Genomic DNA, 17610 nt, shown 5'->3' on the forward strand with positions numbered 1-17610 from the left:
CTAACGTCACGTACCCGCTACAGTACGCCTCACACCTAAAGACAAGGCTGAAAGACAGAACTTTGTTGCTGAGCCATCGCAACGTACTGAGTACAGCAGACACCCTCTGCGCTCACAAGACACGGCTCTGCGACGCACACCGGACTGCGGTGAAGGCAAACACTGGTTCACTGCAGGATGCTAAAATGTAGATATTGGGAGATGAGTGGACCTTCCTAATATACTTCTCCCATTCCCAAAATCAAATACACTTCAAATCGCTTGACTGACTCTTCTCTAAATGACTTCAAAATCTTTACAACTGTTCATGTTTTCATCCAGGATCATTTTCATTTTCGTCTTATTTCACAGAGATTTGCCCCTTTCACATTCAAGGCAGAGAAGCATACGATTTTGCCAGGGATTAATAAACCTGAAAAACACAATCAAAATTTCATAAAATCTTATTTCTTAACTATTGAGCACTCTGCTAGCTAATTTTATCTTCCAGAGACAGATCATATCTGAAATGTCACTATCTGCGCTGTCTTAATATATCCGAGTTTTCAGTCACTATCCATTATATTATTTATGATTAATTCCTAAAGCTGGTGATAAAGGCAAGCCAAAAAGAATGCCATGACCTTTTATTGCAGTGAGGTAATTTACAGATATGGGCAGATGAAAAAATACTGTAGAGCAAAATCATACAAAGGATTTTTCCAGGTAAGTACTTCTCTTCTGACGCTTACTGGTGCAATATTGCACTTCAGTTTAGTAAAGCTACTTCAGCCCCAGCTTTTCCATTAATGAACAGCAGCAATAACAACCTTTAATCTAATATTATCATATTTTTAGACTTCTCTGATATTTTACGGATATCATTAACTCAGCTATGGTTTCAAGGAGAAATTCCCTGGACCGGAATAAGACTGACTGAATTCCTTCCTGCAGAAAAAGTCCACAAGGACCGTATTTCTCACCGAGCTAAAGGGTATTCAGAAGTACTGGAATTTCAGATGCGCCTCCTCACGTTTTCCTCCAAGTCTACGTGTAGCCATGCTGGAGGTCAGAGATTGGGCCGTACTGCACTGACCCAACTCCATCCCTTCCTGTCAAGCAACCTGCAAGAGCAGCTAAAAAGTGACCAAAGCTCCATCAGAGAGTGGACCCAGATGGGAATAAACCTACTGAGGCTCAGTCTCAGCAAGGAGGGAGAGGGGGTGCAGATGGCACAGGGATTGTTACCCCCCCAAAGAGTTCAACCAGCAAGAGCCATTGCCAAGATCAGCTGCAGCCTAGAGGAGATTTTACTTTCTGCAGCCCACTGGGCAACTTTATCTTACAGGTACAGATCATGCTGCTGTCCACCATACCAGCAGAAAAAACAGAAAAACACTGAAAGTTATGGCTTTAAATCTAAAGAGAAACCTGGTCATTACTGGACTTGAATAAAAAGTCAACAGATTCTTCTTCATTTTAGCTACCAGAACACGTGCACGCACGCCCCAACCCTCAAATATACAAATATTTACCAAAGGAAAAGTTATCAGAAACACAATCAGGTAGTGAATAAAATTTTCATGTTGTAGTAAAAATACTACTGATTATGTCCTCAGGTCTGCACACAGGGTCAAGACCTCAATCGAAGAAAAATGTAAAGATCAATACCATGTTTTATTTATATATAAATCCTATAAATTGATTCTCACTGGTACTTCAGCTTCCTCTCTACAGAAAGCAGATAATAAAAGGGGGAAAATGCTAATTAAAAACATGTTATTAAGATAAGGCAACATTTCTAACCTTAAGGTAATACTCAATATCAGTCAAGTACTGTCACAGTCAAGTAGATATTCATAAATTCTCCCTCACCTCAATGATTTTGTTCCCACCTAGATAATGTCTCCTGCCTCTGCAATTCCATGAGTGCTCTCACCATAACTCTCCCTACACAACATCTCCAAACAGCGAAATCTCATGTGGAGTTCCCGCACATATATAATATAGTAGCTTTGAAGATTTCAGGATAGGCCTTCATCCCACCATACAAGAATTTCTCAAGTATAACTTCAGAAGCTTTATAAACATGTCTGTAATTCAGATGGGTTTTCTCCATCACCCCTGATTGAAAGACAGAGCTTTTATCAATGCTCAGTTTAATGATTCCTACTAACTACTATGTAAATGCCTAAAACTATAATAATACCACTAAAAAGTATGTCTACAAGCATTTTCAGGATGAAAATCAAAATTCCTTCCAAAGAGCATTTATAATTAAGGATCACCACCTGCCTCATCACTGCCTGCAATAATCTCTCAATTCCAGTACCCCAGCAAACAGATTATTTACAGAAGCCAAATCACAAATTTAGTCAGCAGTCAGCGCAACCTTTGAGGAAGGCTAACTTCTTCCCAGACAGTATCTCCAACCACCAAATGAAATCTATTGTTTCTAAGCTTAAGGGGATAGAAGTACCTCTGTTTGAACAAACTGTTCTATTATATAAAAATTTACAACACCCACAGACGTTAGCAAAGCTGTTCCTCTTTTATCCTAAATTCCGCTTCATCTTCAGTCGACAGATGCAGTCGGGACATCTCACAGAGAGAAACCTCCACAGATTAAATGACTAGCAATTGAATAAATCACTTGAGAGCATGCATACTTACTGCAACTAACTATATACTGCACAGGAAGTGTGCTGGAACCGCCTCAAAAAAACCAACATTTAATTAACATTTCTAGTAAAAACAAGTAGGTGGGGCCAAAGGCATGAGAAGTTCTGCCTCCCAACTGCACTTCAGAAGGGTCTGAGGGGCAGGTCTAAGAAAAACCCTCGAAGTGACAGCACAGGCTCTTCTTTCCTTCCCTATATTGCACACATACCTGTAAGTAGCTCATTCCCTCATGCACACGCTGCTTTACATTTCCTGCCACCTATACACATCATTTTGCAGAGAGCAGCGAAGAGCAAGACTGTGTTCCTTCCTGTGGCAACGGTTCATCTGATGCATGTGAAAAAAACTGACTCTACAGGAAAATATCAACTGCACAGAGACGAGAGCAGAAACAGAGATTTCTTTCCTCCTAATGGTTTTAGAGACTACTTCTAACCTCCGTCAGCATAACTTTCTTGGATGTAGAAGAGTTTTACAAGCTGATGAGCTCACTGCGTGATTTCCGGGCAACACGGCAATCCCCTTCTCTGGTGCTGGGCCACCTGAAGGGCAGAGGACCTCACCAGCTCAACAGCCCCGGCTGCAGCGTGGACACCGCTCCAGCCCCACCGCGCCAGCTTTGACTGAGCCATCACCTGTCATTCTCTGAAGACGTGACAGTTTTACCATTGAAAAGATGCATTTACTGATACAGACTCGCCTCCTGGGGAGACCAACCTACTTTTCCAACCTCACTGCCAAGGATGAGTGGCCCTCCACCCCCACTACTTAACAGAAGTGCATCCAAAACAATATTTCATCTTAATTTTCCCACAGAAGGCCCTCTCAAGTATGTCAGGATCCTTACGCTTATTTAGAAAGGCCACAGCAGTTAACTTTTAAGTGCATTCCTGCCACAAGAGTCTGGAAGAGGAAGATTTGTGCATTTGCTTCTAGTGGGTAATTCTTAGATACCATGTTATGGATGAGCTTAGGATGTACAAAGCAATTAAATTTAATGCCCTAGCAGAAGTCGGATGCTATTTCTGACTGAATTACCTCAAAAGGGTGTGTGCAGATGCTCTAATCTACGACACCAGTGAGCTAGGGAGGCATCTAAATGTGTTCAGTAGCATTTTTTTCGTCTCAAAGCAGGAAGATTTTACTCTCTTGGTTTGGTCATGTTTGACTCCGGGCACCAGTCTGTTGCTACCATATGATATCAGGTATGACTACAATAAAATAATTAGAACTCTGCAAAAATCTTGAAAGGCATAATATGTTTGCTTTGTTGAACTAGGGAGTCTCAAAGCAAGAAAGAAGCCAAGACAAACAGGCGTATATTGCTGACATTAAGAAGTGGGCAGGTACACAACTTCCTTTCTTCATTACTTCTAATCAATTCAAGAGCATGATTCATTTGTTAAACTTCATTCTATACAAGAGGGGAGAAAAAAGTGAATTACCCACTGAATGCATAATAGAATAATGAAAGGAAGCTGCAGGTACTCCATGCCTTTGAAAATCATTCACTCTTCAAGAAAATGCTTATATACATATTTATGTCCATCTCTGTTAAGGAAAATACACACATTTATGTTTGAAGATTTTCCTGGGTGAAGGCCAAACAGAGAAATTCAGATACGTCTAGCTGGAGGACTGTGTCCACCTCTGAATCACTGGACCAGACTGTATATATTAAGAAGTAATCACACAGTCTTTCAAGTAGAAGACACTGCCTGAGACTACACTTCAGTGCCCAAAGTGATGAACGTTTTGCTGAGCTTCCTGTAACACAATTACACTGCAACTCAGACAGCTATCACAAGATAAATCTAACGCTCAACTGAAAATTGAAAATATTTCTTGATTAAGTACAGCTGACCTGTAAGACAGCCTTTGAACTTTTAATTAATATCTTTAAAGGAAGTTTACTTTGCACATGAGCACAGCAACTGCTTAAAATTATTTTGCAATTGATAAACCATACAGTTGATGAATTTTCTACCTTAACTGATGTGTGGTGGCAATCCCTTGGGTAATCTACATCTGCTCTCTTGCAGTAAATCTGTAAGCCAAACTTAAAAAAAAAATCTCTCAGAGAAAGCAAGAAAGGAGAAAAAAAAATACAAGTTTCCCCAAACTCAGTATAGTTTATGTAATACATATTTAGAAGTGAATCTCAATACACCAGCATTAATTTAAAAAGCCAAATACGCATGCTCTGTTGTATTAATGGTTTGCAAAGGGAAAAAGCAACATTTATTGTAAGAATAACTATCTGCCTCATTAGGAACAATGTAGCAAATGATGTCTATCATGCATATATGTTAAAGGTTTTTCATTAGAGTATTATTTATGCTTTCTACTCCATCTTTTTTACCTGTGTGCAGGTAAAACGTTTCAATTAACATCAGTGGCAAATTTCATTAATTTTCACCTGACACTTATGGTAATGGAAATATGAACCATATAAAAATGTTAAGTATTTGGCAATTAAGTTTTCCCTTTGAATTATTAAGAAACAACTACCTTACAGCAGTGAGTTTTATTTGCAATGTCAGGAGTCACACTCAAAACGGGCACACCAAGAAGAACAGATCTAAGATAGGACTCTCACACCGAACTATAATGCTAATTGCGTGATTTTTGCATGAAGGGCAAAAATTGCAGCAAAAAAAATAATTATAAAGAAAGCTCTTCACTCGCTTCGTGCAAAAGATGGAGAAGACTCTGCTTGCAAAGGTTGTATATTTATTTAAAAATTTGAAACCCAAACACTAACCTAAGATACTATTCACCTTCCTATACACAATTCCTAATCCCATTTGAGAAATAAAACTTACGATGAATAGAAGAAAGTCCACATGCATGAACTTTCCCCAATCCAGGTGTTGATGACTCTTTCTCAAAGAAAGCCTTTTGTTCTCTTGTTTCTAGAAGGTTGAGGATCAGTTTTATTTTTTATGGCGAATTAGTTGTTTCCCCTGGATCGCTACTCTTGAGTTAGAAAGTAAGGCCAGTACAAATGAGAAAACTTAGCAGACCAAGCCTCAAAAAATAAAATGTGAAACAGTATTTTACTAAGGTAAGCATACATCACATGATAAACATTCCTGATACTCATCTACTGAAAATCCTGAGGTGGGCAATCGGTCTCCCAACAAAAAACAAGTGAAAAAGAGAAGCTAGATGTTATTTATTGCGTGTGACAGGGTTCCAGGAGAGGACTGCTGTCCATGAACAACACCAGGAAAGAGGAGGAATCAAGTGCTGTTGACCATTTTATCTTCTCTGCCAATCACAGAGAAAGTGCAAGTGGTTTTAAAGATTGTTGTATCTCCACCTCTCTGGTCAGTCTGAGATAGCACAAGAACATACAGGACGTGAACATAAAAACCTACGAAGTCTAATTAAGAGAAAAGCAGAGACCTGCATTTGGTGCACAATAATCTCATGCATCCATACAGGCTGGGAACCCACTGTTTGGGTGGCAGCCCCACCAAAAAGGGCCTTGGCATTCCTGTGGACACAGCAGGTTGAGTACAAGCCAATAGCATGCCCTCATCAGAAATAAGGCAAGCAGCATACAACTACATTAGGGGAGTGGGGCCAGCAGGCTGAAGAAAGTTATTTTTCTCCTCTACTCAAAGTGGCCTCACACTATGGCACCCAGTTGTGCCCCCCCCCCGCCAGGGATGTGCAGAAGCCGGAAGAGATGCAGGAGAGCAACCAAGATAGTCAGGGGCCTCAAGCGTGTGTCTTACATAGAGAAGTTGAGGGAGCTGAGCTTGTTCGGTCTGGCAAGAGGGTGATCTACCAGCTGACCTAGTAGCAGCCTACAGCTACATGAAGGGAAAATACAAGGATAAAGCAGCCAAATTCTTCTTGCTAGTGCCAGATGATGCATAAAGGGGCAATGACCATTAACTGCCACTTGGGAGGTTCAGGTTGGCTCTCCTGTCCTTCCCTCCCCATGCCAAAATCCCTCTTTTTTCAACAGGTGGGTGTTGCAGACCTGCAGGTTACCCAGAAAGGTGGTGGGATCTCCATCCAGTGAAGTTTAAGACCTGTCTAGACAAAGCCCAGCTGACACTGGGAAGAACGTGTCTTCCAGTTGGACTGGGTGACTTCCAAAGGTCCCTTACAACCAGTGTTTAAGTGAGAAATATGCACACACACAGAATCACAGACAGCCTCAGATGCGGCAAACCACTGCAGATTTATACTGAAGTGCATCTAAATATCCACCATCATTCACTGTCACTCCTTGAAAGAAAATGCCTACTAAAGTTTAGGTGTCACAGTTAAAAGAGTTTTAAATTTTTACCTCCTTAGGACCTAATAAGATTTGCTTTGCCCCATCATTTATGTTGTCAACCCTATTATTTGTTAATATCATGCTGTTATTTGTTTTTTAAAGCATATAAAAGTATCTTCTTATCCTAACAACATCAGACCCTGACTCTGAAATGGTGCTTGAAAAGACAAAAGCCATAGATCTACCCACAGAGCACCTGGAACCAGTTCATTAGATGCCTTGAGATGGGTAAAAATAAAGAGATAAATCATTTCTCCTACTTTCCAATAGGAGGAGAAAAACCAAGTATTGAGGCTGTTGCACATTACTGTTTTTCTATTCAGAATGTGGAACCTCCCTAATTACACAAATGGCACAGTACGACGCAGCACTGTTAGCTCACATGCAAAGGCGCTGCTGTTCAATAGCCGTCTGATCATTAGTAAGCTACCTCCTTTCCAGCAGATCTGGAAAAGTAAAATAGCTAGTTAAATCTTTGACGGCATCATTAGACTTTTTTTCAGAAATAATTTTTCAGCCTTTTTCCAAAGGACAAGAGGAACATCATATAGGCTCTTAAATTCAGCCCGCACTGTATCTTATCTCCAGCAGTGGCCAACAGAGGATGCCTGTGGAAACCTATCAGTACAGGTAATGTAGAGTGACGCTGCCCTTGTGCACGCATCCAGTCCTGCAATTTGTCATTCAGAAGCTTCCAGAGCAAAAGGTGGTGGCTTTGTAAAGAGGAGAACATCCCCACAACAACCGTTAAAGACTTTTGCATGGAATGTATTACAAAGAAGTCAGTAAGAAGCAGAAACTTTATTATTCCTGAAATAAATCCAACATGTTAAATTAGGAAACTTATGCAACTAATTATACCCTACCAGCAGAAATGGTATCAGAGTAGTATTTTTTTTTTCTGAACTTCTCAAGCCATCTCTTTTTCAGAACATCAATTAAGAATGAAAATAATACAAAATCCTTATGACAACTGAAGATAAAACCCAGAGTTAAATTTGCAACAAATCTGGAATTCCCCTTTGATCATTCTAAGGCAATGTCTATACATTCCTATCAAACCAAACAACCCAAAATAATCTAAATAAACAACAACAGCAACAACAGAAAGAAATCCTACGACATCCCAAGACAATGCTTTTCAAAAGTTACAATATCACAGCATTTTAATGCAGATGCATGCACGTGAAATATGCAGATGCTCCACGTAGGTGATGTGGTGTGGCATAAATATTTTACTAGCAGGAGTTTACGTTACTGACTCATTACTCACAAACGGTACGAATGTTCTTTCCTGATTTTGTAAGTGTTCATATTTTTGGTGTTCCTGAATGATTAAGAACAGAAGACTGTGGTATCTGAAAAGCAGTTTCTCAAAAACTTCCTGTAAAGATCTTAGGTTTTTAACTATGGCTTCCATGTAAAGAACTACTGAGGGACACAAAAAGGAGCCAAGAAACATGTAATTTATGGCTCTACTCCTCAGCACAACTATACCAAAGTCAAAGGCCTTTGCTCAAGAGTAAATCCTTCCTCTAGCAGCAGAAGTATGCAGAACAGCCGTCTTTTCCAGCATTTTGCAAGTTTATATTTACAAATAAACTAACCAATTGACTTCTGAACATAGGTCACAACACTTGTTCCTCAGGTGGCTGGCCTATTTGTCTGTTTTATTTGAAAGGGCAAAAAGAAAAAAAGAAGAGCGAACTGCGCATAAGTCTCAGCTCTAAAGTGTTTTTCCCCGTGGAAATGGGAAATGAAAATATCACTGCAGGGGTGGTTTCTTATTCATAACTGGTGCTTAATACCCCACTTCTTATTTCAAAACCGAACAGCCAAACCTAAATAAACTTCCAGATCAAACACTTTAAATTGCAACTCCGAAACCACCCTTGGGTTATTTCAACCTGCATATGAGAATGTGCTTCCGGAGACCAACGATGATCTGCACAGAAGGTCTCACACCAGATAGCCCGCTGCTGTAACAGGAACAGTACGGAGCTGTAACACGCTCTACTGCAGTCAAGAATAGCTTAGCAGAGGTAAGAGCAGACACACGTACTCAGTAATGCCTCTGCAACTCTAAGCTACTTGTCTCCTTCAAGACTTTTTCTTCCAAATAGTTGGGGTTTATTTGTATATTTTTTTTAATTCTGAAAGAAAGTGTGTTTTCCAAGATGCAAATGTACTTGATCAGGTGGCTGGAAAAAACTGAGCCTGAAACACCAAAAATATTATCTGAATATCTGGCAGTCATTAAATCAGAATTATATAAATACATTAAAATAATTTATAGACTGGCAATGAGGATGGCTGTCAAATTGAAATCCAATGGAACTTCAAATGCACCTTAAACACTATAGCAGTGACAGATCCTTAAAGGTAATATTATTACTAGGTGCCTTTATATTACAGTAATGTTTCAAGCTCTTTCACACAGATCTGCTCAGATAAAAGATATAATGTTGGCATTTACAGCTGCCAAAATTGCCATTTGCAATTAAAAATTAAAACTGGCACTCTTTCTATGCAGGCAATTATCTAAACGCAGCTGGCAATCTTCCTTGTTTACAGTGCTGCTGTGTCATGACTTCACTCTGTTTGGAAATTTACTTTTTTTTTTTGAGGTTTAAACTTGTCAACTTCACTTCCAACTTGAACTTTCTTTGTTTTAATGATTTTCATCATGATCTCGAAGAGAAAGGTCCAAAACTACAATTTGCAGATTTTGCATGGCAACTTCAGGCACTGCAGTAAGGCAATTCCTGGTAAATCCTTCGGCGATTCTCACAACATTAATTAACATCCATCTACACCGCAGGATAACACCTGTAAGAACCCAAACAGCAAAATGTACCAAATAAAGGCCCTCCAAAAAGAAAGTTCAATCTGCAAGAGTTGATTTTCACAGGAAAACAGAGAGAATGGGCAGATCTTCTAAGTGGACAAAAATCCGTTTACTGAATAAAATGTAACATTAAGTATGTTTCTACTGTTTGTTATCTATAGCAGTTTTGATCTACTAAATAGATCTATCCACAAAGTATCCTATTAATCAGACTGCCATGGTTTTGGCAAAGTTTTTTTTTTTTTTTTCCACTTCTAAAAACTTCTAGTAAAGTAGGATTTGGGGATTCCCCTGCTGCTGGGAGAGGAGTACTCTTTGTGCTACCAAACAGCTTTTAGGGAACAGTTGCTTTTTGACCAAAGCTTCTGTAACCGCTAGCTTGATTCCAGCAACTACCTAGAGCATCTAGGTAGCACCTAGCAATTACCTAGAGCATATCAATTAAATCTTTTGGTTTATTTACCGTATATTTTCTGTAGTCGTAGAAATTGTATTATATCCCCGATACAGTAATGCCTATCATCCTTCCTCTGGAATTTATCACAACGTTTCCATCTACGACGAAGATCCAGTGTAACGCCTCCTTGCCAACCTGTATTGCGCATCTTGCTCGGCCATCCAAAAGGCTTTTGAGTCGGGCCTTTCCCCCGAATATTACCAAACCTCGTAAAAATAGGGGATTGCTAACGAACTAAGGAACACCGCTGACCCTGGGGATGCTTTCAGTAGTGACAGTCTCAGGTCCCCCTCACGCAGCTCTCCCGGGCCAGCCACTAAGGAAAGCAGCGGGAATTTCGCAGCGCGGTGACAGCACTGCTCTCCACGGAGCGCTGCGACGGGACGGCTATTTTAGCACCGGCTCTTTGGGCGTGAGGGCTCCGCAGGAGTCACTTGCTAAAAGAAAAAGCGCAGAAATGCCAGAGCGCGGAGGAGCGGAGCGAGCGGGCTCCGAGCGCAGGGGCCGCTCACTGCGCCCTTCCTCGGGGCTGGCCCCGGCGCGCCCCGCGGTGCTGCGCACCCGAGGGGAGCAACACGCGTGGGACGGCGGAAACCACGCGTGCTCGGAAAACGCGCGCTCGGAAGAAACGCGCAAACTTTTCAAACCGCGCAGCGCTCGGTGTCCGCGCAGCAAAACGCACGCCGGGGGTTACCGTCGGGGGTTACCGTCGGGGACGGGTACCGCCGGGGGTACCGCCGGCGTTTCCACGGCGCCCCGCCGCCACGGGGAAGGGCCCGGCAGCGGCCAGCACCCCTCGCCCCGTCTTAACCTCGGGGCCGCCGGGGCGGCCGCTGCGGGAGCCCCGCGCAACCCCCCGCGCAACCCGGCGGCCTCAAGCGCCCGGGAGACGAGCGAGCGTGTGCTCCCCGCCGTGCTCTCCCCCGGCTCCTTCTGCCCGGGTGCACCGAGCCTCCCTCACCCCCCCCCACACCCTCATCACCTCCCACCGAGGGCTGCGCGGATTTTCCGTCGCCCGCGGAGCGCCGCGCCGCAGGCGGCAGCGGCTCCCCCGCCTGCGCTGATGCCTCCCGGGCACTTTGGGCGCCTGCGCTCCCCGGGGACCGGGCGCGGAGCGATGCTCGGGGAGCGGAGCGGGAGGAGGGACGGGGCGCGGCGCGGCGCGGCTCCGGCCGGGGGCAGGTGCGGGCGGCGGCCCGGGGGACGCGACGGGACGGGAGGAGAGGGGAGCGGGTCGGTACTCACACGAAGGCGTGGTAGACGAAGGCCCAGCCGCGGGGCCGCTCCAGCACGTTGTACAGGTAGTTCTGCAGCCGGCGGTACTTGGCGTTCCTGCGGCAGCTCGGGCCGCTGCTGTACGAGAGCGGCTTCCCCAGCAGGCTCATGCGGGCGCCGTGCTTCCCGCGGCGGCCCTCCCGCAGCCCGGCGGGGGCGGTCGCGCCGCCGGTGCCCAGGAGCAGCAGGCCGTCGCCGCGGGCCGCCGCGCTCGCCAGCGTCCTGCCCCGGCCCGACTCGACATCCTTCATGCCCGCCGCCGCGCCGCTCTTCACCCAGAGCCCCGCGGAGCCGCCCTCCTCCCCGCCGCCGTGGTTGCGGGGCATGGCATCACCCCGGGCGCCGGGGCGGGCGCCGGAGCCGCGGCGGAGCAGGGCGCGGGCGGCGGCGGCCAGGCACCCCGCGGCGGCGGGCCGCAGGAGGCAGCGGGGGCCGAGGGGCTCCGGGCGGCGCCCGCGGGGCGCGGGGGCGCGGGCCACTTTGGGCGCCCGGCGCGGCGGGCCGGGCTGCGGCAGCTTCGCGGGGGCCCCGGCGAGGGAGCGGGCGCCCCCCCGGGCGCGCTCTGCTCCCGGGCGGCGGCGCCCGGCGTGGCCCCGCGGCCCGGGACGGGGCGGCGGGCGGGCGGGCGGGCAGCTCCGCGCAGCTCCGGCGGAGAGGCCGCGGGGGCGAGGGCTCCGGGCCGCGGCTCGGCGCTGCCTCTCGCCGCCCGCTGCCCCGCTGCCTCCCGCGGCGCTCGGCCCGGCCGGGCCGGGCAAGCTGTTGCTCCCAGCGGCGGAGAAAGTCGGCGAGGCGGGCGGGCCGGCGGGGGCCGCGCCGCCCGGCGCCTCCGCGTCCCGGGGGGCGAGCGGCGAAGGCGGCGGCGGTGCCCGCGGCGGGGCGGGCGGCAGGCGGCTGGCGGGACGCGGCGCCCGCGGGCTACGCGCGCTCCCGGGAAATGTCCATGTAAGTCCGAGAAAGTAACAAAACTGCCGTAAGTCCCGGCGGCGGCGGCGGCGGCGCGGGGGAGGCTCGGCCGGCGGCGGGACCCCGCTGCGGGCGGGGAGCGCGGCCGGCCCGGGCGGGGCAGCGCAGGCGAGCCGCCGGGTGTCCCCCCGAGGGGGCGGCGCAGCCCGGCACGCCGCTCCGGCGCTTCCGCCGTGCCCCGGCCCCCCGCGGCGGCGGGAGAGCAAATCCCAGCGGCGGCGGCGGGGGCTGCCCTCCCTGCGGGCTCCCCCCCGCTCCCCGGCAGCTCCGGCCCCGGCGCGCTGCGGCCGGAGCGCAGCGGTGCCGCCGCTCGGTGCCCGGGCTGCGCCGAGAAAACAAAGCTCCCCCTGCCGAGAGCGGCCCTTTAACTCCCCGCCGCATCAAGGTGAGCTTGCGGGGAAGAAAAAAAAAAACACCCAAAAACCAAGCCACCGACAACAACAACAAAATACCCACCCCACCGCGCCGCGGGCGCGGCCGCTCCGCGCCTCCCCTGCCCGCAGCCGGCGGCAGCCGCGCCGACTTTGGCCGCCGTTTATTGCCGGCCCCCCTCTCCGCCACCCGCCCCGCTCCCGCCCGGCCCCTGCCGCTCCGCGGGGCCCGGCAGCGCCCGCCGCCCCCCGGGGGAGGCTGCGATGGCGGCGCGAAGCCGGCGCTGCCCGGGGGAGAGGGCGGCGAGCCGCCGCCCCGGCGCTTCAGCACCGACTTCGTGAAAAACAGCTGCGTGTCACGGGCTTTGCAGCCCGAGCACCGCAGTGTGCAAATGCGATGCTCCTTCGTGGAGGGTTAAGGGAAAGTAATAATGTGGGCGCTAATGTCATGCGAAAAATCAATAGAGGCATTCTGAAATTCTATCCAATTTCGGGTTTTTATTTCGTACTGGCTAGTTAGAGGCCAGGCTCTCAAGCCTTTGATTAACACACCATCTCCAACTTCCAGAAAAGAAGTAAGCGGTGAAGTCTGGCCGAGGACGTTAACTTGTGCCTCTACTAAAGCAACGTGGAAACGTCAACAGCGCTAATTTACTGCTACGGTGTCTCCAGAGCCTTTCAATCAGTTGTATTTATATGACGAGCTTAATCTTCTTCCTTTCTTCGCTGCGCTTCCGCTTCCACCGCAGGCAGCTTCAAACAGGAACTTTCTAATGTGAACCGTAGTGGCCACTCACGCTCGTGATAAGGGACAGCACACATGTCAAAACAGATGTTAAGTAGTTGATGTAAGTATCCACAGCAACCCATTAATATTTAAGCTTTCCAGTGGCCCATATCTACTCCTCTTTCTTTGAATTGTAAATTGAGTTAGCTAATCCTTCATTTACTACTCCTTTGCATTTCCCTTCTTGGATATGCAGGTGTTTATACTCTCCATTTTTTGCATCCCTATGTACTCATTTACAGCCAAATACGTCTAGCATGCCTTTCACATCAGCTGAGCCTCCGGCACCATGCTTAGCTACATACCCTACCGGCCTTTGTCACTTGAGTAAAATATTTGAGGGTCTGTACTCAAGTTCCAGAAAGCTAAACTGTGCCGTTCATCTGGGAGCACATGCTCCAGCCCGCTCAGCAAGGCTCAGTAAGGCCCCCCTCCCGCAAGCGCGCACCCGTGAGCTTCGCTTAATTGCCGTGGGTAGGCAATGGCACGGCTTGCAGCAGCAGAACGACACACATGCATCACTGTTGATAGGATCGAGGCTTTGAAGTGGGGATTTGGACAATAAACTATGAAAATTACTGAACTGCTGTTCCTGATGTACTTTTGGTGATCCACTAAGAAATATTGTTATAATTCTGTGCCCTCTAGTGGCGCTTAAAATCATCTATTAATTTAAATAGTAGTGAAGAAAGCAGTCTGTGAGCACAAGTAGTATGGGCCAATATTGAAATATAGCCATAGATGCCAGGACAGCTAGACGCAAAAAAAAAAATAATACTCTTAGTGATGAATTAAGTATTTTATTTTTACAGTGTGCGAACAAAAGGATTGTCCCATTTATTATCTTTTATTAAATAATACTTTTAAAAGTATGTATTATGAAAAGAGATTGATGGTAATTATTCTAATTCCCACTTGTTAATATGTCAGATAACCAGAGCATAATACACTGGTTGAATGCTGCGTACTCAGGCAGCTGCCTGTACCAGGCAGAGGAGCTCTACTGTGTAAAAAAGCTAGTCCTCCTCTAAGTATTTATTGCAAAATATGGATCTACATTTGTACAACAACAAATTCCCCTTACATTTTGGCTTCAGACTATATAATACCTGCAGAGATGAGTTGTGTGAAATTCTAGTGTGTTGGCACGGTCCAAGGTTGCCCGGGGTTCAGGTGTCAGTAAGAGGATCTACTTGACGAAATCTCCAAGGCAAGAACATTCCAAGGAATCTTGACTTCTCGAGGCTGCAGATGCAGTATATCCCACCTGCAGGTGGGACAAGGAAAACGGCATGCTGAAGCGCAGCTGGGGAGTAGCCATTACTGTGCTTTATGGCAAATGCCAACAACATAGTCTTCCAAAATTGTAAATCATGGGTTTTAAGATAGTGTTGCATTATTCCAAATGTATACATCAAATGTTATGTATCCTGACTTGTGGAAGGAATAGCTGATACATATAAGTCTTTTCTGATCAGGAACAAAATGTTTCATGTGTTTGGGATTTTCAGGGTTTTCTTTCCAATGTGTTACTTGTGGTATGTTGTCTTAAATCAGTGTTTCTGGGTTCCATTTTAATAAAAGAGAGGAAATTATTTAAACAGCAGTGATATTCCCTTATTTATAATAAAATATGTGTTTGCAACAGCAGGTAAACTTCTTTCCTAAGACCTTTACTAATGCGATTTTGGAGTTAGCCACACTAGAAGTTAAACCAGGCCATCGCAAAGACTAAATTTGCAGATAAACAACAGGAACAGTGAAATGCACTGGTGTGATTGTGACACAAGGTAGATATTAATCGAAGAAGAACCTTGTTACAGGGCAAAGAAAAGATGGAAACAAAGAAGACCAGACCAGGGGTGTTGGAGGGCGCTGGCTGGAGTTCAGGATGTCCCGTTCGCTGCCTCGCTCTGTGCTGCCAGGCCAGGTAGGAGCTGGAGCCTGCCCATGTCAAGTCCGAAGTACCTGAGCGTGTAGTTGCCTCAAGCCACAGACAGATGCTTATCGAGTTGCTGAAAACCAGTTGTGTACCTATATGCAGCTTTTAGTATTTACATGGATTTGAAAAATCCCGTCGTCTTTCTGCCTCGATTACATGTCCGTCATGGGGTGGTAACAATTGGTTCGTAGAGGGGTTGTTAGCATAAATTCATGGAACAATGTAAGACACTCAAATGCTGCAACGGGGGAATGGTACAAATCACGTACATACAGTGGCTGTTTTAAACAGAAAAGCAGAGTGGAAGCTGGAGGGCCTCCGTAGCAACGCTTTGCAAAGGTCAGTTTACCGTGGTATCATGTTTTGAGTTCATTTGAGTTGCTTGTTAATAACCTTTTCTGTGTTATATAATACAGTGAGGTATCACGTATGCTCTAGTTTTGCATCTCTTCGTAAGATTTTTAGCTTTCTGCCTAATTATATGGAGGAGGGGATACACATAGCTATTCTTGGTGCCAAGCATACGAGAGTCAGGAATAAGTTTTCAAAGCTCGTAGGTGTTAGGAGCAATTCATTTGCTATGTGGACCTGTTGTATGGCCTGTAATACATGGTATTCATCTCCAGAAAACCCCAATTGAGCATCACTATTGCATAATGAATCATTAGCAAAATGTCAGATGAGGTGAACAGCATGTTAGGATGCATATTACAAGCTGTCTAGTCAGTGCATGCAACATGCTAGCAGTTGTAGCAGGGCTCTGATATTAATATTCAAAAATGTTGGAACATTATATATATTGTATTAATATTCCAAGATGTAGGAATATTTTCCTGCAAGCTTTTTTCACATAAATGAAAGAAGGAAGGCTGTCAGTAGCATGAGACTTTCATGCACTGAACACAGAAGAAAGGACTGCCCAACCTTCCTGGTACATTCTTCATGAGATCCCTTAACCTTGAACTCGAGGGAGTACCTTCAAAAGTGATTTAGTTTTGATGTCCCTTTTATGTGTTGACCTTGCTGTTAGACTGCTACGAGGTTGCTAACTCTGAGGAAGACCAGTCTCCACAAAGAGCTGTCCTGAGACCAGACTTTGATTCCAAGCAGGCCATGGCCAGCACTGATAATCACTTTGTGTTACTACCAGCACAGGCTAAATTTTAACCAGAGTACAAGACGTGAATGGACCACTCACAGTACTTGTGCCTTCTTGGCCGGAGGTGTGCTAGAAACACTTCTGCCTGGTTATTACATCTGTAAAAACCAGGGCCAGTTCCCAAACTGTTTCTAGTGGGCCCCTTCCTCTGCCAGGAGCTGTTTGCTCCTGCCCAGCTAGAGGAACTGTTTGGCCTCCTCTCCTTGCCTGGTCCAGCTCAACAGCAGAAATTCCTGGCCTTGCTTCTGTGCTGTCTGGCTGTCCTAGCAAAATGTTCATTTTGCTTCCTGACATCTAGTATTTCCTCTCACTCATCAGATATTCATCCCTGATAAGAGAATTAATTGATTCCATTCATTCCTACTTAACTAAACATCTAAACATCACTCTCCGTTAATAAAGCGTGCCTCTCTGTAAAGTCATTGCCAGACCCCAACACCCTGTCTCCTAAATGGTTCTTCTGTTCATCTCTTTTACTTTCTTTTTCATTCTTTGGATTTTTTTTTACTATTCTGTGGTGCTTTTCTTCCTTCTTCCTAAGCCTCCTCCCTCTGTGATTGAACTGTCTGGACTCCTGAGCAAACAGTCTGGTGACAAAACAAGACCGTATGTCTCGAATGGTGCCAACTCTGCCAGACATTCAGGGCCTGCTCCATAGACCATTCCCACTCTCTAATCCAGTGAAACCAAAGCATTTGACCGTTTAAGAAAAAAAAAAAAAAAAGAAAGAAAAAAAAAAAGACTTGAGTCTATACTGAGAACTGCAGAGCAGTTTACCATACAGGAGCTGGGAATATAATATAAATAGAATAACATATGAAATATTTTTACAGATAGAAAGTTTTCA

The 17610-nt window shown here is 46.2% G+C and overlaps 1 protein-coding gene across 5 annotated transcripts in view; it reads right to left on the reverse strand.

The window, feature by feature from the left end:
- The window catches only part of KCNQ5 (potassium voltage-gated channel subfamily Q member 5), a 296126-nt gene extending 284259 nt beyond the window's left edge, over nucleotides 1-11867 (reverse strand). For all 5 annotated transcript variants that reach the window (XM_075707166.1, XM_075707164.1, XM_075707167.1 and 2 more), the window contains exon 1: nucleotides 11512-11867. In XM_075707166.1, the coding sequence (XP_075563281.1) occupies nucleotides 11512-11867 (356 nt within the window). The remainder of the gene's footprint in view (nucleotides 1-11511) is intronic.
- Nucleotides 11868-17610: the final 5743 nt, after the last annotated feature.

Source organism: Pelecanus crispus, chromosome 3 (genome assembly GCF_030463565.1).
Source record: "Pelecanus crispus isolate bPelCri1 chromosome 3, bPelCri1.pri, whole genome shotgun sequence".
NCBI classification, from domain to species: domain Eukaryota; kingdom Metazoa; phylum Chordata; class Aves; order Pelecaniformes; family Pelecanidae; genus Pelecanus; species Pelecanus crispus.